Genomic DNA, 19270 nt, shown 5'->3' with positions numbered 1-19270 from the left:
AAAAAAAAAAAAAAGTTGTCGGAACATTATATGTTAGCAAATACAGTCGACCCTCTGTATCTGTGGGTTCCACATTTGTGGATTCAGCCAACTTTGGATTGAAGATATTTGAAAAAAATTACATATTTACTGAATACCTATAGACTGTCTTTCTTGATATTATTCCCTGAATCATATAACAACTACTTACATAGCGTTTACCTTGTATGAGGTATTATAAATAATCTAGAGATGATTTAAAGTATATGGGAGGAGGTACATAGGTATATACAAATACTGTGCCATTTTATATCAGGGATTAGAGCATCTTTGGATTTTGGTATCCACAGAATGTCCTAGAACCAGTCCTCCATGAATACCAACGGATGACTGTATTTTTTTTCTTATTTTGATTGTCAAATAAAAATTAATGATGTACAACATGTTTTGACATGTACACAATGTAGAATGGCTAAATCAAGGTAATCAACATATGCATTGCCTCACATACTAAGATATTTGTAGTGAAAACACTTAAAATGTTCTCTTAGCAATTTTCAAGTATATGGATCAGTAACTATAGTCACCATGTTGAACAATTTCTCCTTGTCTAACTGAAATCTTACATCCTTTGACCAGTATTTCCCCAATGCCCCCCAATTCCATCTCTGGCAACCAGCATTTTCTGTTTCTGTGAGTTCGACTTCTTTTTTTTTTCTTTTTTGAGATGCAGTCTTGCTCTGTCACCCAGGCTGGAGTGCAGTGGCGCTATCTTGGTTCACTGCAACCTCCACCTCCCGGGTTCAAGTGATTCTCCTGCTTCAGCCTCCCAAGTAGCTGGGACTACAGGCGTGTACCACCATGCCTGGCTAATTTTTGTATTTTTAGTAGAGACGGGGTTTCGCCATGTTGGCCAGGCTGGTCTCAATCTCTTGGCCTTGTCATTCGCCCACCTCAGCCTCCCAAAGTGCTAGGATTACAGGTGTGAGCCACCGCGCCCGGCCGAGTTCGACTTCTTTAAGTTCCACATATAAATGAAATCATGTGGTCTTTCTGTGCCTGGTTTATTTCACTGAGTGTAATGTCCTCTAGTTTTTTGCATGTTGTGAAAGGATTTCCTATTTGAAGACTCAGTAGTATTCCATTGTGTATCTCTACTGTGTTTTCTTCATCTGTTTTTGGACACTTAGGTTGATTCCGTATCTTGGTGAATAATGATATATTAGCAAATATTTCAGAAAAGACTGACAGTATAAATGGTTGTCTTCCTGTTTGGTTCAAAGCAAAAGATGACAATAGTCTCAAAATGCCAGTGCTAATGAAATGGTGACTTTTTTTTATTTTTGCCTTTTTTTTGAGAACGAATTTTGCTCTTGTTGCCCAGGCTGGAGTGCAGTGGTGCAATCTTGGCTCACTGCAACCTCCACTAACTGGGTTCAAGTGATTTTCCTGTCTTAACCTCCCTAGTAGCTGGGATTACAGGTGCATGCCACCACACCCAGCTACTTTTTGTAGTTTTAGTAGAGATGGCGTTTCATCATATTGGTCAGGCTGGTCTTGAACTCATGACCTCAGGTGATCCACCTGCCTCAGCCTCCCAGAGTGCTATAATTACAGGCATAGGCCACTGCGCCAAGCCCTGTTTTTGTTTTTGTTTTTGTTTTTAAACATTGTCAACCTTATTTTTATCTTTATTTATTTATTTTTTTTCTTGAGACAGAGTCTTGCTCTGTCGCCCGGGCTGGAGTGCAGTGACACGATCTCGGCTCACTGCAGCTTCCACCTCCTGGGTTCAAGCAATCCTCCAGCCTCAGCCTCCTGAGTAGCTGGGATTACAGATGCATGCCACCATGCCCAGATAATTTTTGTATTTTTAGTATAGACGACGTTTCACCATGTTGCCCAGGCTGGTCTTGAACTCCTGAGCTCAGGCAATCTGCCTGCCTCTGCCTCCCAAAGTGCTGGGATTACAAGCATGCGCCACTGCGCCCAGCCTTATCTTTAAAAATTAATATGTTGGCTGGGTGTGGTGGCTCATGCCTGTAATCCCAGCACTTTGAGAGGCCAAGGCAGGTGGAACACTTGAGGTCAGGAGTTCAAGATCAGCCTGGCCAACATGGTGAAACCCTGTCTCTACTAAAAATACAAAAATGTGGTGGGCACCGGTAATCCCAACTAATCAGGAGGCTGAGGCAGGAGAATTGCTTGAACCCAGGAGGGAGAAGTTGCGGTGAGCCTAGATCATACCACTGTACCTCAGCCTGGGTGACAGAGTGAGACTCTGTCTCAGAAAAAAACCCATTAATATATAAAATAAGGCCGAGTGTGGTGGCTCACGTCTGTAATCCCCATACTCTGGGAGGCCGAGGTGGGAGAATTGCTTGAGGCCAGGAGTTTGAGACCAGCCTGGGCCACACAGTGAGACCTCATCTGTACAAAACATTTTAAATTTAGCCAGGTGTGGTGGCGCACACCTTTGGTCCTAGCTCTTCGGGAGGCTGAGGTGGGAGGATCGCTTGAGCCCTGGAGGTCAAGGCTACAGTGAGCTGTGATTGTGTCACTCACTCAGGCTGAGTGACACAGTAAGAGTATCTGAAAAAAAAATTACATATGTATGTAAAACAAGTAATGTAAAGTGGTATACTCACTGCCCAGCTTTTTTTTTTTTGAGATAGAGTCTCGCTCTGTTGCCCCAGCTGGAGTACAGTGGCGCAATCTCGGCTTTCTGCAACCTCCCCCTCACGGGTTCAAGAGATTCTCCCACCTCAGCCTCCTGAGCCGCTGGGATTACAGGTGTCAAACCCGGCTAATTTTTGTATTTTTAGTTGAGATGGGGTTTCATCATGTTGTCCAGCCTGGTCTCAAACTCCTGACTTCAGGTGATCCACCTGCCTCAGCCTCCCAAAGTGCTGGGATTACAGGCATGAGCCATTGCCCCTGGCCACTCACTACCAGCTTTTAAAATAAGTGTCTACATAGTTGAATCCCTTTTGTGTGTCATTTTGCAATAACCTTGTCTCCCTCCCCTCAGAGGGAAACTTTATAAAGTTTTTTGTTTGTTTTGATACAGAGTCTCGCTCTGTCACCCAGGCTGAAGTGGCATAGTCTCGGCTCACTGCAACCTCTACCGGGTTCAAGCAATTCTCCTGCCTCAACTTCCCGAGTAGCTGGGATTATAGGAGTGCATCACCACGCCTGGCTTATTTTTTGTACTTTTAGTAAAGATAGGGTTTTGCTATGTTGGCCAGGCTGGTCTTGAACTCTTGACCTCAAGTGATCTGTCTGCCTTGGCTTCTGAAAGGGTTGCACTCCAGCCTGGATGACAGAACCAGACACTATCTCAAAAAGGGAAAAAAGCCGGATGTGGTGGATCACACCTGTAATCCTAGCACTTTGGGAGGCTGAGGTGGGCAGATCGCCTGAGCTCAGGAGTTTGAGACCAGTCTGGGCAACACAGTGAAACCCCATCTTTACTAAAATAGAAAAAATTCACTAGCATGGTGGTACGCTCCTGTAGTCCCAGCTACTCAGGAGGCTGAGGCAGGAGAATCGCTTGAGCCCGGGAGGCAGAGGTTGCAGTGAGCCAAGATCACACCACTGCTCTCCAGCCTGGGTGACAAGAGTGAGACTCCATCTCAAAAAGGGGGGAAAAAAAAAAAAGCCTCTTGCTCTAGCCAGTTTTCTCCTTTTTTGGTTTTGTAGCTTCTATCATCCTGGAGTCCCATCTTCAATTGGAGATGAAGGGTCAGCTAATTTGAATTCCCACCCAAAAGTGGTGTTTCCTGCTTAGTCCAGGCTCAGCTCCTTGGCGCCTGCCTGTGCTCACCATCTCAGTGTTTGCTGGGGAGTGCTCAGTGTGGTGGGGAACTGCTCTGGCTCTGGAGTCTGAATCGGCTCAGGGCCCAGTGCTGCCCCTTCCAGCTGTGTGACCTCACTTGCCTTCACTTCTTCCAGACTCGGTCTCCTCCTCTGTGAGATGGGAGTGGTGATAGTGCATGGCTCTTAGAGTAGGGGGCTTTGGTGAGTTCATGCACATAGGATGGCAGAAGAGTTGGGCAGTGGTTTCAGTGCCCCAGGGGAGGCCTGGAGGGCAGTGAGAACAGCCTCAGGTTCTGCATCCGTGGCCAAGCCTTTTGTCCCATGTTCTTTGCCTCTTGTTGCCAGAGAAACCATAATACTGTCTTTTATCAGTTGCTAGGTCCCCAGGAAACTTTGGGAACCAGAGAGCCCTTTTCTCTTGGCTTATGAAGGGGATGTGTGGGTCTGAGAGGGAAAGAGGGCGAACAAGATGTCCCTCCCTCAAGGGATACTTTGTTCAGGTGCCAGGGAAAAACAGGGACAGTCACAAAGACACAGCCCAGTGAGAAAATGGGCCAGGGTGGGAGCAGGAAGTTCAGGCAAGAGTAAACCCAAATGACTCATGTGAGAGGATGCTAATCCTCACTGGTAATTAGAAAAGTGCAAATGAAACCATTTCGCAGGAGTGCTGTTAGCAGATACTGGCAACAGAGGCAGAGGTTAGCTGCTGCCTGGTGCTGGTGAGTGCAGGGAAGTGAGTCCTCCCATGTCCTGTTTGTAGCCCAGCGAATTGGTGCAGGCATTTTGCAAGGCATTTCAGCCACAATTCTCAGACCTTCTGACCTGGCCATTCCTCTTCTTGGTATCATACCTAGAGAAGCACTTTGTATATGCCCAGCAACATCTATTGCTGCAGCATTTGTAGTTGCAAAACATAGGAACAGCCTCATTGTCCAGAGGTTGTGGGGAGAGGTCAAAAATGGCAATGGCAGCTGGGCGCGGTGGCTCAGGCCTGTAATCCCAGCACTTTGGGAGGCTGAGGCGGGCGGATCACCAGGTCAGGAGTTTGAGACTAGCCTGGCCAACATAGTGAAACCCTGTCTCTACTGAAAATACAAAAATTAGCCTGGCGTGGTGGCGGGTACCTGTAATCCTAGCTACCCGGGAGGCTGAGGCAGGAGAATCGCTTGAACCCAGGAGATGGAGGTTGCAGTGAGCAGAGATTGCGCCATTGTACTCCAGCCTGGGCAACGAGCGAAAACTCCGTCTCAAAAAAAAAAAAAAAAAAAAAATGGCAATGGCATATTAGAGACAGGGAGAGGTTCAACATGCCATGGCATATTAGAGACAGAAAGCAGATCAGTGGTTGCTAGGGGCAGGAGTGGGAGGGAATGGGAATGGCTGCTTAATGGTGTAGGGTTTCTTTTTTGGATGATGAAAATGTTGTGGAGCTAGATAGTGGTGATGGTTGTAAGTATGATGAATGTACTAAATGCCACTGAATTTTACGCTTAAAAATGGTTAGCCAGGTGTGGTGGCGCACACCTATGGTCCCAGCTACTGAGGAAGTTGAGGTGGGAGGATCATTTGAGTCCAGGATTTCAAGTTTGCAGTGAGCTATGATCCATGATCACAACATGTACTCCAGCTTGGGTGACAGAGCTAGACTGTGTCTCTAAAAGAAATAAGAAGGTTAAAATGACAAGTTTAATGTTACATATATTTTACCACAATTTTAAAAAATTAATAATGGAATATACCAAAGTCATTTAATTGTACCCTTTATTTTTCTTCTAGCTTTATTGAGGTATATTTGACAAACAGAAGTCATATATTTTAAGATGAACGTTCATCGTGATGATTTGATGCCCATATACATTGTAAAGTGACTACCTCAATCAAGCTAATTCACACATCCATCACGTCACATGGTTACCTTTTTTTTGTGTGTGGTGAGAACACTTAAGATCTCCTAGCAGACTTCAAGTATATAATACATCATCAATTACAGTCACCATGCTGTACACTTTAAATGGTGTTCATCCTGGCTAACGGTGAAACCCCATCTCTACTAAAAAAATACAAAAAAACAGCTGGCGAGGTGGCGGGTGCCTATAGTCCCAGCTACTTGGGAGGCTAAGGCAGGAGAATGGCATAAACCCGGGAGGCAGAGCTTGCAGTGAGCTGAGATCCAGCCACTGCACTCCAGCCTGGGCGACAGAGTGAGACTCCGTCTCAAAAAAAAAAAAAAAAAATGGTGTTCAAATTTATATCTCAATGAAGCTGATCTTAAAAATTAAGTAACGGCCGGGCACGGTGGCTCAGGCCTGTAATCCCAGCACTTTGGGAGGCCAACGCAGGCATATCACCTGAGGTCAGGAGTTTGAGACCAGCCTGGCCAATATGGTGAAACCCCATCTCTGCTAAAAATACAAAAATTAGCCAGGCATGGTGGCAGTTATCTGTAATCCCAACTACTCGGAAGGCTGAGGCAGGAGAATCGCTTGAACCCGGGAGGCGGAGGTTGCAGTGAGCCAAGATCATGCCATCGCACTCCAGCCTGGGGGACAAGAGTGAGACTTTGTCTCTAAAAAATAAAAAAATAAAAAAAAATTAAGTAACACATAAATACAATATGATACTATTTTCCTAAAGTTACACTTGAATCCCTTCTCCCAGAGAAAAACAGTATTTCTCTTGATGTAGCAAAATACTGTTTCATTACAGAGAAACAGTATTTGAATACAATATTGAATTCTGTAAAGTATTTTCTTTTCTTTTTTTTTTTTTTTGAGGCGGAGTCTCGCTCTGTGGCCCAGGCTGGAGTGCAGTGACGCAATCTCGGCTCACTGTCACTGCACGCTCTGCCTCCCAGGTTCACGCCATTCTCCTGCCTCAGCCTCCTGAGTAGCTGGGACTACAGGCGCCCGCCACCGTGCCCGGCTAATTTTTTGTATTTTTAATAGAGACGGGGTTTCACCGTGGTCTTGATCTCCTGACCTTATGATTCGCCCGCCTCGGCCTCCCAAAGTGCTGGGATTACAGGCATGAGCCACTGCGCCCGGCCTGTAAAGTATTTTCAATACAGAGAAATACAGTATTTCTCTCTGTAGATGCAGAGAAAAAGGATGGGAAGGATACTCCTCAAACTAATAGTAATAGAGTAGGGTTTGGAGGTGGGTACAGGAGGAACTGTAGCTTTATTAGCATTCAGTATTTCATAGTGAGAATATATTCATCTATTACTTTTCAAATTAGAAATATAGTTTTTTGGGCCAGGTGTGGTGGCTCACACCTGTTATCCTGGCACTTGGGGAGGCCAAAGCAGGCAGATAGTTTGAACCCAGGAGTTCAAGACCAGCCTGGGCAAACAGAGATACCCTCCAACTCTACAAATAATAATAATGTTTAAAAAGTCGGGCATGGTAGTGCATGCTTGTGGTTCCAGCTACTAGGGCGGCTGAGATGGGAGGATGGCTTGAGCCCAGAAGGACCAGGCTGCAGTGAGCTGTGATTGCATCACTGCACTCCAGCCTGGGCAACAGAGTAAGACTCTTAAAAAAAAAAAAAAAAAAATACAATTTTTGGAAAAGGTAAAGAATCAATAAAATGTAGACATCTGGGTTTATTGCTTAATGACTTGACCTTTTCCTTTGCCTTTCTTTGAAGGATTCTGAAAGACTAATGGAGCAACAAGGAGCACTACTGAAACGGCTGGCGGAGGCCGACTCAGAGAAAGCGGTAACTATGGCTCCCCCTGTCTACTCTAGTGGGTACAGGTGGCAAGGGTGTTGTTCCGCTACAAAGTGTAGAGGTGCTTGGATCAAGGCAGGAGAGGCTGGAGGATTTCGCTGGGTCTTAGTTTCATGATCCGTAAAATGGGCTGATGTCCTCCTGTCCTGCCTGTTCTCTGATGGGCTTGTGTAGTTAGTTATTTGAGACCTTGAACCACAAAGCTGGACACCAACATGAGGGAAGGTAATAATGATGTTGGATTTGTAAATCATCCGTGTCTGTTAAAGCTGGATTTCCTTAGTTGTATTGTATTATGGATTGAAAGCCATCAAAAAGCACACACCTTTGGACTCAGTAATCCTAATTCTAGGAGTCTCTCCCAAAGCAGCATGTTTCAAAGTCTATTCATGGAACCCTAAGTTCCTTGAGATGTTAATATGAGTGCAAGAAACCAAAGGGGAGGTTCCATAGCCAGTTAAATTTGGGAAACCATAGGCTGGCCTGAACATAAAGTTCAACAGCTTTTTCCCAAGACTCTTTTGGAGTGTCTGCTGTATGAATCCTTTTGTAAGAGTCCAAGAGAGGGGAGGGAGATGGAGGCCCAGTTTCCCAAGGTGTGGCCTGTGGCCTCTGATGCTTAGTCAAGGAAGGAGTGGAGATGCAGCAAGCTCGGCGATAATGCATTCCCAGCTCAAGAACCCTTGTTAAGTTATGATATACATCAGTAACTTGAAATATCAAGCAGCTCTTTTGAAAGATACAGAAGATTTAATCATATTGTGGTCAAAATGAGATTTTAGGCTATGGAACAAAGTAGGCATATGACTTTTTTTTTTTTTTTTTTTTGAGACGGAGTCTCGCTCTGTGGCCCAGGCTGGAGTGCAGTGGCCGGATCTCAGCTCACTGCAAGCTCCGCCTCCCGGGTTTACACCATTCTCCTGCCTCAGCCTCCCGAGTAGCTGGGACTACGGGCGCCCGCCACCTTGCCCAGCTAGTTTTTTGTATTTTTTAGTAGAGACGGGGTTTCACCGTGTTAGCCAGGATGGTCTCGATCTCCTGACCTCGTGATCCGCCCGTCTCGGCCTCCCAAAGTGCTGGGATTACAGGCTTGAGCCACCGCGCCCGGCCGACTTTTTTTTTTAAAGGGTGCTGAGCATATGACTTTTAATATGCACTAACTGGTTATTTCTACATGGGGGTTTATGGGGTTTCTTTGGAGGAGTTTTTTGGTGTGTTCTCAATGTTTTCTACAGTTAACATTACTGTTCTTAAATTGTAAAATAAATACATGTTCATTGTTTAAAAAAATTTTTTTAATCCATGTGTTAGGTGCTTCCTACCAGGATATCTGACATGGGCCAATATACGTAGGACCTTGGGCCCCAGTGGCCAGGCACTCAGAAATCTCTGTCCTCCCTGGGCTGGGCCTCTTTGCCCTTCCCAGGAGGCACCTGACAGCCTGTGTTCTCTTCCAGCGCCTGCTGTTACTGCTGCAAGACAAGGACAAGGAGGTGGAAGAGCTCCTTCAGGAAATACAATGTGAGAAGGTATTGTCCCCAGCAGTTGTGCTTTTTTTTTTGTTTTTTTGGTTTTTTTTGAGACGGAGTCTCGCTCTATCGCCAGGCTGGAGTGCACTGGCGCAATCTCAGCTCACTGCAAGCTCTGCCTCCCGGGTTTGAGCGATTCTCCTGCCTCAGCCTCCCAAGTAGCTGGGACTACAGGTGTGCGCCACTACGTCGAGCTAACTTTTCTATTTTTAGTAGAGATGGGGTTTCACCATGTTGGCCAGGATGGTCTTGATTTCTTGACCTCGTGATCTGTCTGCCTTGGACTCCCAAAATGCTGGGATTACAGGCATGAGCCACTGTGCCCAGCCTCAGTTGTGCATTTTTATGAGCCAGTAGAACATAATGGATATGCAGAGAGCTGGGTTCAAATCCTGCCTTTGGGCCGGGTGCAGTGGTTCATGTCTGGCACTTTTTTTTGAGACCAGCCTAGGCCTCTCCCTAGCAATTTAGGAGGCCAATGCAGGAGGATTGATTGAGGCCAGGAGTTTGAGACCATCCTGGGCAACACAGGGAGACCCCATCTCTACAAAATTAAAATTAAAATTAAAAAAAATCAGCCAAGTGTGGTGGCATGCACCTATAGTTCTAGCTACTCTGGATGCTGAGTTGGGAGGATCACTTGAGCCTGGGAGACTGAGGCTGCAATGAGTCGTGGTCACGCCACTGCACTCTAGCCTTGGCAACAGAGTGATACCCTGTATCAAAAAAAAAAAATTGTTGACCAGTCACGGTGGCTCACGCCTGTAATCCTAGCACTTTGGGAGGCCGAGGAGAGTGATGGCACGTGCCTATAACTCCAGCTACTCAGGAGGCTGAGGCGGAAGAATTGCTGGAGCCCAAGAGGTGGAGGTTGCAGTGAGCCGAGATTGCGCCACTGCACTCCAGCCTGGGAAACAGAGCGCGACTCCGTCTGAAAAAAACAAAAAAAATATTGTGCCTCCATCACTTTCTCTGTCTCTCCACAGGCTCAAGCAAAGACAGCCTCTGAGCTTTCTAAATCCATGGAGTCCATGCGTGGGCATTTGCAGGCACAGCTTCGGTCCAAAGAAGCTGAGAACAGTCGCCTGTGCATGCAGATCAAGGTACCTATTGGCCCCACAAGTGGGGAAAGAGGAGGCAAGGCCTGCCAATTTGATGGTGGTGGCGGCCTGGCCCAGGTATCACACTCAGGAAGTGTGCCTCCAAAGGTTTCTGAGACAGCTGATGACAAAATACTCAGGCCTCAGAGACATTCGAGGACAGTGGCAAGAGCAATGGACAGAGACCCAGGAGGTGTTGGGCATCCTTCCCAGCAGTGACGGGGTTGTGTGCCATGTCCCTAGGCCTATCACTTAATCCCCTAGGCCCTCAGTTCTCCTAATTACCCAAGAGAAAGGAATGGTCTCTTTGTAGCCCAGGGGTCCTCTGAGGTCATACATCTGCTGAGTGACCAAGGAATTATCTCTGAACACAAGGCTGGGAGTTCAGGGAAGGATTCCAGAGCAGTTCTGACCTAATATCAAGACCCCATGGGCTGAGAGATCCAGGGAGGTATCGTGGGGAGCTGGGAGGGACCGTGTCTCTGGTCCGAGTTAGGGGAGCCTCTCACACAGCTGAGCATCTGTTTTCTGTCTTCCTCGTTTCCTCTTTGCTCTTGCCTTTTCCTCCCTTTCTCCTTCACCCTCTGCTTTGCCTTCCCACAACCTCCTTGTCTCTCTTCTCCCTCTCTGTCTCACCCCTTCCCCCTTCCAGAATCTGGAGCGCAGCGGGAATCAGCACAAGGCAGAAGTGGAGGCCATCATGGAGCAGCTGAAGGAGTTGAAGCAGAAGGGAGACCGAGACAAAGAGAGCTTGAAGAAGGCCATCCGAGCCCAGAAGGAGCGAGCCGAGAAGAGCGAGGAGTACGCTGAGCAGCTGCACGTGCAACTCGCTGACAAGGTCGCAGGCCTGGGGTGCCCAGCTCCTCACCTGCCCTGAGGAGGGCTGCGTGATGGCAGAGGGGTGGTTGGCCAGATGGGTAGTGGAGGGGTGGGTGGATGAGGGATGGTAGTGGTGGAAAGGATAGATGACTGGGGAGGAGGGAGAGGGAGTTAAGGGGATCAAATGGATAAAAGCTGGATGGGTGGGTGGCTGGAGATGATTGGAGGCTTTGTAGGAGAGTTCAGCCACGTCAACTTTGTGGGTGAGAATGATGGTTAAGGAAGGATTTACAAACAGGACACATTTGATTGCTAGAAATCTGGAAGCACTAGCTGAGCTCCCACTGTCACTCCCAGCACCCTCTAGAAAGGTGAATTCCAGAATGAGGTTTAGGTTACCAGGGTGAGAAACCACCTAGGATGAGCCTGCTCCCAGCTCCTGGCAGCCTCAGCCCTGACACTAGGCTGACAGGCGCTGTTGTCCCGTGTTCCCAGGATCTTTATGTCGCTGAAGCTTTATCCACTCTGGAGTCCTGGAGAAGCCGCTACAACCAAGTTGTAAAAGACAAGGGAGACCTCGAGCTGGAAATTATTGTCCTGAATGAGTACGTCTTAGAGTAGGAGAGGGAATGTGGGGCTATTGAGGGACTTGGGTGTGCAGGTGGGAGGAGCCTGGTGGCTCAGGGAAGGCCACATGACTGCTGTTTGTACTGTCTGGGCTGGGGGCTGCACTGGGCTGTGATGTGGGCAGCCCTGAGCTGGGCTTTCTGGTTGGAGCTGGGGTGCAGGCTCTGGCCCTAGTCCTGGGGTCCTACCCTACTGTTAGGCACTGGGTAGGGGCCGGGTCTCTGGTCACAGAGGTGTGACTCTGACTTCAGCACCTGGGCCTGAGCCTGTCCCCAGTCTACACAGCATTTGAAATGGGCACCCTGGTGTCCTCATTCCTATTCTTGGGGAATGGGGCAGATGGTGACCCAAGTGTCTTCTCTCTGTTGTCTGCCCAGGGACAGCAGCTGTTTGCCAGTGCCTGCCAGTTAGTAGGTCAGTGGTATGGCATGGGAGTAGGGGGCAAAAGTGGCCCCACGTTGCAAGTAACTGAGCTGACACCTTTCTTGCCACTGGCGAACTGTGAGCAGTGACCATTCCATCATTCTCATTTGTTCCTTCATTTATTGGAAAAATATGTATTGAGCATCTACCATATACCAAGCTGCTGTGTGCTGGCCATCAGGGTTATAGCAGTAAGAAGACAAATGCATGCCTTGCCCTCTACTCTGTAGAGGAGATAGGGCTACAAGAGGCACGGACTCCCTGGACTAAGGATAGGTCATGGGGGAGCTCACTTAATCTCCCAGGTCGGGAAAGTCTCTTACTATATTCACCTCAAGTTAGCAAACATGTTCTGAGAACCCACTATGTGCCAGGCTGTATGCCAGCTGCTGTCCTTAGGGAGTTCTCTGTCTAGTAGGAGAACATAGATACCTAAGACAGAAGCATACATGGTACAGGGGAGGGGTCAGGGACAAGATGTCTGAACTGGGTTTTTAAGTGTGAGGAGTTTGCCAGGTGAACTTGAGTTGCCAGCAAACTGACGTGTTTGCTTGGGCCTGGTCAGTGTTCAGTGGTGGACTGTAATTGGTCAATACTGAGAGCACGTATTATGCAAAAGTTTTTTGATGGGTCTATGGTCAAGATAGAGGAGTAAGTACCTGTGAGCCCCAGGGCTCCTCTTGAGGCCACAATCTCTGCTCTTTGACTGATGATAGCTTTGCTGAGTGACTGAGGGAGAAGCAGGGAGCGGAAGGGACTGGGGGTGGGGCGGGCGTCCTAAGTTGGCGTCTTTCTCTCTATTTGTGCCTTTTTCCCACACCTCACTCATTGCTGTTCCTGCCTGTGCTAGGTGGGTATTCATATGTGAATGAGCCAATCATGGCACCAGCCCCCTGCTGGGGGCACAAAAGCCCAGGGTGCTCAGGGCCTGGCTGGAGACGAATGCCTAGGTGATAATCCCTGCCCACCAGCCTGGGAGTCCAGGACGGGATTCCAGAAGAGTCTGTCCTAACATCGAGACTTGATAGGCAGAGAGATTCAGGGAGGTGTCGTAGGGAGTTGGGAAGGGATCATGTCCCTGGTCCTTGCCTTCAAAGAGTGTCTTGGTCTCATGAGAGGATCAAGATGGGTACACATCCCTCTCTCTCTCTTATTTTTAAAGCAGAGACAAGGTCTTGCTCTTTCACCCAGGCTATAGTGCAGTGGCACCAGCATAGCTCACTGCAACCTTCAACTGCTGGGCTCAAGCAGTCCTCCTGCCTTGGCCTCCCAAAGCACTGGGACTACAGGTGTGAGCCACTGCACCCAGCCCACACTTCTCTTAATAAGTTATTGCTTGTTGTTGAATTGTAGATGGTTTGTTGGAGGGGGAGGTATGGGAGACACATCTTAACGGACGTTGTTCGGAGGTGGGACAGGCATGGGAGTGCCACAGCAGCAATGCCGAGGCAGGGCAGCAGAGTTGCTTCTCAGTATGGAGACTGGGGAGCAGGCAGGCAGTATGTTGAGTGGTGAGAACACTTGGTCCCTCACCACACAATGACCTGGGTTCTTTAGAACCTGTGTAATTGATTGTCTCTGTCTGCTTTCACTTCGTGATCTTCCAGCCGGGTAACAGATCTCGTAAATCAACAACAAACCTTGGAGGAGAAGATGCGGGAAGACCGGGATAGTCTGGTGGAGAGACTACACCGTCAGACTGCTGAGTATTCCGCATTCAAGCTGGAGAATGAGAGACTGAAGGTTCGCATGAGAGCTGGGGACCAGGCATCTGGGTGGGGCCCAGCGAGCTGATGACCGGGTCTTGTCTTAAGTGGGCCTGGGGGCATCGGACTAAGAGAGAGTCAGAAAAGCCTGGATTTGACCAGGCGTGGTGGTTTAGGCCTGTAATCCCAGCACTTTGGGAGGCCAAGGCAGGTGGATCACTTGAGCATAGGAGTTTGAAAGCAGCCATGGGCAACATGGTGAAACACTGTCTCTACAAAACATACAAAAAGTAGCCAGGGCCGGGCGCGGTGGCTCAAGCCTGTAATCCCAGCACTTTGGGAGGCTGAGACGGGCGGATCACGAGGTCAGGAGATCAAGACCATCCTGGCTAACATGGCGAAACCCCGTCTCTACTAAAAATACAAAAAACTAGCCGGGCAAGGTGGCGGGCGCCTGTAGTCCCAGCTACTCGGGAGGCTGAGGCAGGAGAATGGCGTGAAACCGGGAGTCGGAGCTTGCAGTGAGCTGAGAACCGGCCACTGCACTCCAGCCTGGGCGGCAGAGCGAGACTCCGTCTCAGGAAAAAAAAAAAAAAGTAGCCAGGCGTGGAGGCATGTGCCTATAATCCCAGCTACTCAGGAGGCTGAGGTGGGAGAATTGCTTGAGCCTGGGAGGTTGAAGCTGCAGTGAGCCAAGATCACACCTCTACACTCCAGCCTGGAAAACAATCTGCCAGTAACATGATTATCTCCATTTGAAATGAGAATAAGGGGCCGGTGTGGTGACTCACGTCTGTAATCCCAGCACTTTGGGAGGCCGAGGCAGGTGGATCACCTGAGGTCAGGAGGTCAAGACCAGCCTGGCCAACACAGTGACACCCCATCTCTACTAAAAATACAAAAACAATTAGCTGGGTATGGTGGTGTGTGCCTGTAATCCCAGCTACTCAGGAGACTGAGGCAGGAGAATTGCTTGAGCCCGGGAAGTGGAGGTTGCAGTGAGCTGAGATTGCGCCACTGCACTCCAGCCTGGGCAACAGAGTGAGACTCCATCTCAAAAAAAAAAAAAAAAAAAGAAATGAGAATATGGAAACTGAGGCCGAGAGAGAGGTCAAGTTTCTTGTCAAGATTTTGCCCGAGGAAGTATCGGAGTTGAGATTTGAACCCGAGTCGACTCTGGAGCCCTAGCTCTTAACTTCACCATACCCTCCTTTCAGACTGCCGGGGCGAGAGGCACCTGAGCAGAGGCCCTAGCTCTTAACCTCACCATACCCTCCTTTCAGCCTGCCGGGGTGAGAGGCACCTGAGCAGAGGTTGACATTTCAGAGACAGGTTTTATCTTGCTTTTTTGTTGATCTGGGCAATAATATCTAGCTTTATGTTTTCACTAATTTTGTTTTTTCTTGTTAAGATTGATTGTAAGGGAGAATAACATATGGAAAAGTACACAGATCCTAGAATCTTCATAAAGTGAATATGCTTTATCAGTCATTCTGATTGAACCTTGCCTGTGCCCTAGTGACCTTTCTTGTTACTAATACCCCTGTAAAGGTAACTGCTAGCTCATCTCCTGTCACCACAAGTTAGTTGCCTGCTTTTAACTTTAGAGATTTGAGTAGTTTGAACACCCTTGGGCCTGGCTTCTACTCTGCAAGTTTGCTGAGTCAGCCCCATTGTTTGTAGCAGTTTATTCATCCTCAGCCCTCCACGGTATGCCGTTATATGAATACACCACAGTACATTTGTCCATTCTACTGTCAGTGGACATTTGGGTTTCCATAGTGTTGCTGTGAACATCTTTGTATGTCTTTAGGTGTACACATTTAGTACATCTTTATTGTCTATATACCTTGAAGTAGAACTGCCAGGTCATCACTGGGTGTGCATAAGTCTATATTTGGTAGATGTCACTGAATAGTAAAGCATGTTACTAAGTAGTAAAGTAGTTATTGGTAGATGTTACTGAATAGTAAAGTAGTTGAACAAATCTCCACACCTGTCAGTGGTGAGTAAAAGGATAACAGTCGCTCTGGCCTCCTTGGCAATGCTTGGTACTGAGTGTCTATTTTATGTTAGCTATTCTGGTGGGAGTGTACTGGTATCTCATTATATAGTGTAATTGTCAGATAAATTAAAAGTAATATGTAAGTCTTTTTTTTTTTTTTTTTTTTTGAGACGGAGTCTCGCTCTGTCACCCAGGCTGGAGTGCAGTGGCCGGATCTCAGCTCACTGCAAGCTCCACCTCCCGGGTTCACGCCATTCTCCTGCCTCAGCCTCCGGAGTAGCTGGGACTACAGGCACCGCCACCTCGCCCGGCTAGTTTTTTGTATTTTTAGTAGAGACGGGGTGTCACCGTGTTAGCCAGGATGGTCTCGATCTCCTGACCTCGTGATCCGCCCGGCTCGGCCTCCCAAAGTGCTGGGATTACAGGCTTGAGCCACCGCGCCCGGCCACATTTAAGTCTTAACAGTTATTTAGGAGGACAGCCATGGTGGCTCACACCTGTAATCCCAATGCAGGAGGACTGCTTGAGGCCAGGAATTCTAGACCAGCCTGGGCAACCTCAGCAAGACCCCATTTCTACAAAAAAATTTTAAAAGCCAACAATTATTTAGGGGATTAGTTATAGTATGGTGCATCTGTGTAGTGTATTACATTGTGGCCATTCAAAATGATGTTTGTAGAAGTATATTTTCCTAGTATAATTTTTTTTTTTTTTTTTTTTGAGAAGGAGTCTTGCTCTGTTGCCCAGGCTGGAGTGAAGTGTCAGATCTCGGCTCACTGCAACCTCTACCTTCTGGGATCAAGCGATTCTCCTGCCTCAGCCTCCCAAGTAGCTGAGATTATAGGCGTCTGCCACCACGCCCAGCTAATTTTTTGTATTTTTAGTAGAGACAGGGTTTCACCACGTTGGTCAGGCTGGTCTCGAACTCCTGACCTCAAATAATTCACCTGCCTCGGCCTCCCAAAGTGTTGACATTACAGACGTGAGCCACCACACCTGGCCTTTCCCAGTATGATTATAAAAGTTAAATATGCTCATAGTAAAAGTTCAAACCATTACAGAAACGTGACGTGAAGATCTCCACTAGCCATGAACATATATTTTTCTAGATATTCCCCCGGTACTAACATAATCAAGCACATACACATCCACTCATCCATCCATTATTCTGTCACTTGCTTTTCTGATTTAACCATATTTACAGACATCTGTTAAGGTTGGATTTTTGAGCTTTATCTCTCATTTAAGTGACTACTACTTATTTTATTCATTTGATACACCATTTTATATTGTTCCATCTAAGATGAGTATTTTGGTTACAGGAAGACATTTATTTTATTCTTTAAATTTCCCACCTGCATTATAAGTTGAGAGGACATTTATTGACTTGAGAGAAATTCACAACATAATTTTTTTTTTTTTTTTTTTGAGACAGTGTCTCACTGTGTCGCCCAGGCTGGAGTGCAGTTGTGCAATCTCAGCTCACTGCAACCAACCTCCACCTCCCAGGTTCAAGCGATTCTTCTGCCTCAGCCTCCCAAGTAGCTGCGACTACAGGTGCACGCCAGCACATCTGGCTGATTTTTGTATTTTTAGTAGAGACCCAGCTTCACAGTATTGGCCAGGCTGGTCTCGAACTCCTGACCTCGTGGTCCTCCCGCCTTGGCCTCCCAAAGTGCTGGGATTACAGGCATGAGCCACCGCACCCAGCCCACAACATATTGTTAATTTATAAAGTATGTTACAGCTGGACATGGTGGCTCCCGTCTATAATCTCAGCACTTTGGGAGGCTAAGGCGGGCAGATCACGTGAGTTCAGGAGTTTGATATCAGCCTGGCCAACATGGTAAAACCTCATCTCTACCAAAAATATAAAAATTAGCTGGGTGTGGTGGTGTGTGCCTGTAATCCCAGCTACTCCGAAGGCTGAGGCAGGAGAATAGCTTGAACCTGGGAGGCGGAGGTTGCATTGAACTGAGATTGTGTCTTTGCACTCCAGCCTGGGTGACAGAGCGAGACTCCATCTCAAAAATGAACAGCCGGGGGTGGTGGCCCACGCGTGTAATCCCAGCACTTTGGGAGGCGGAGGCAGGTGGATCACAAGGTCAGGAGTTTAAGACGAGCCTGGCCAATATGGTGAAACCCTGTCTTTCCTAAAAATATAAAAATTAGCCAGGCGTGGTGGCGGACGCCTGTAGTCCCAGCTACTTGGGAGGCTGAGGCAGGAGAATTGCTTGAACTCTGGGGCGGAGGTTGTAGTGAGCTGATATCAGGCCACTGCACTCCAACCTGGGCGACAGAGCGAGACTCTGTCTCATAAATAAATAAATAAATAAATAAATAAATAAATAAATAAATAAACAAATTTAAACAAAAAGTATGTTACATATAACCTGGCAGATCCCATGGTGGGGAAAAAGCATGTTACATAGCAGTAAGTATAGTATAGTCTCATTCTTTTTGACAGAAACGAAAAAGTTATGCAGCTATAGATGTAAAGCCATATCCCAAGTCATTAAGCATTAGGATTAGTGTGTATTGGTTTTATCTCCATTTTCTTTAATGATTATATATTGCTTTTGGAATAAGAAAAAACAGAAGTAATTTATTTGCATCTCTATTCACCTGAGGTGGTAACATTAGGAGTCTTACCTGCTTCTCGGTGCTTCTCTCAGGCAAAGTGCTTTGTGGGTTAGAGTAGAGGGCCTTTCCTTTGCTGGTTCCTTGGATAGAGTTGAGGGTAGGAGGTCCACCTGTTGCAGAACCTTCCTGTGGGTTACTCATGAGCCATCCCTTCTAGGCCAGCTTTGCTCCAATGGAGGACAAGCTCAACCAGGCACACCTCGAGGTCCAGCAGCTGAAGGCCTCAGTGAAGAACTATGAGGGGATGATTGACAACTATAAGAGTCAGGTAGGCCTCACTGGGGCCCTGGCCCTTCCAAGCAGTGCCCACCCTGCCCCCATCAGACTGGGGGCTCCCTACCAGGCCAATCCCAGGAAGGGTTGGGTATGGAAGATGGTTTTCACCAAAATGTGGCTCTGCCTAAGATGAACCACAGTATTGTTGGTCCTTAGGTGATGAAGACCAGATTGGAGGCTGATGAAGTAGCTGCCCAGCTAGAACGCTGTGACAAAGAGAACAAGATCCTTAAAGATGAGATGAACAAAGAGATTGAGGCGGTACTGCTTTCCTTCCTTGCTTTCTTTTCCTACCCAATTCCATATCTAACTCAATGACTGTGAGTCTGTTCCCCTTGTTTGCCTTTGACCCTATCTGATTTGGGCAACAAAGATGAGCTCATTTTCTCATTGGTGGACTGATCCACTCTACCCTGTCTCTCTCTCTCCTTTGTCTCTTTCTTGTCTCCTCTCTTCTCTCTCTCATGCTGCTGCTTTGTCTTTTTTTTTTTTTTCCTCTTGGTTTTCTTCTATCTCCTTTTTAATTTCCTTAAAACAACAACAACAACAAAACCCTCCTGGCCGGGTGCAGTGGCTCACACCTGTAATCCCAGCTCTTTGGGAGACTGAGGC

General features: G+C 47.4%; 1 protein-coding gene across 9 annotated transcripts in view; it reads left to right on the top strand.

Moving 5' to 3' along the window:
• The window catches only part of ODF2 (outer dense fiber of sperm tails 2), a 53883-nt gene that overhangs the window by 26225 nt on the left and 8388 nt on the right, over positions 1-19270 (top strand). For all 9 annotated transcript variants that reach the window (XM_026457177.1, XM_026457174.1, XM_026457173.1 and 6 more), the window contains 8 exons: positions 7447-7518; positions 8988-9059; positions 10046-10162; positions 10812-10997; positions 11474-11583; positions 13636-13771; positions 18540-18650; positions 18815-18919. In XM_026457177.1, coding sequence (XP_026312962.1) covers positions 7447-7518; positions 8988-9059; positions 10046-10162; positions 10812-10997; positions 11474-11583; positions 13636-13771; positions 18540-18650; positions 18815-18919 — 909 coding nt within the window. The remainder of the gene's footprint in view (positions 1-7446; positions 7519-8987; positions 9060-10045; positions 10163-10811; positions 10998-11473; positions 11584-13635; positions 13772-18539; positions 18651-18814; positions 18920-19270) is intronic.

Source organism: Piliocolobus tephrosceles, chromosome 14, assembly GCF_002776525.5.
Source record: "Piliocolobus tephrosceles isolate RC106 chromosome 14, ASM277652v3, whole genome shotgun sequence".
Classification (NCBI taxonomy): domain Eukaryota; kingdom Metazoa; phylum Chordata; class Mammalia; order Primates; family Cercopithecidae; genus Piliocolobus; species Piliocolobus tephrosceles.
This window is presented reverse-complemented; position numbering and strand designations above follow the sequence as displayed.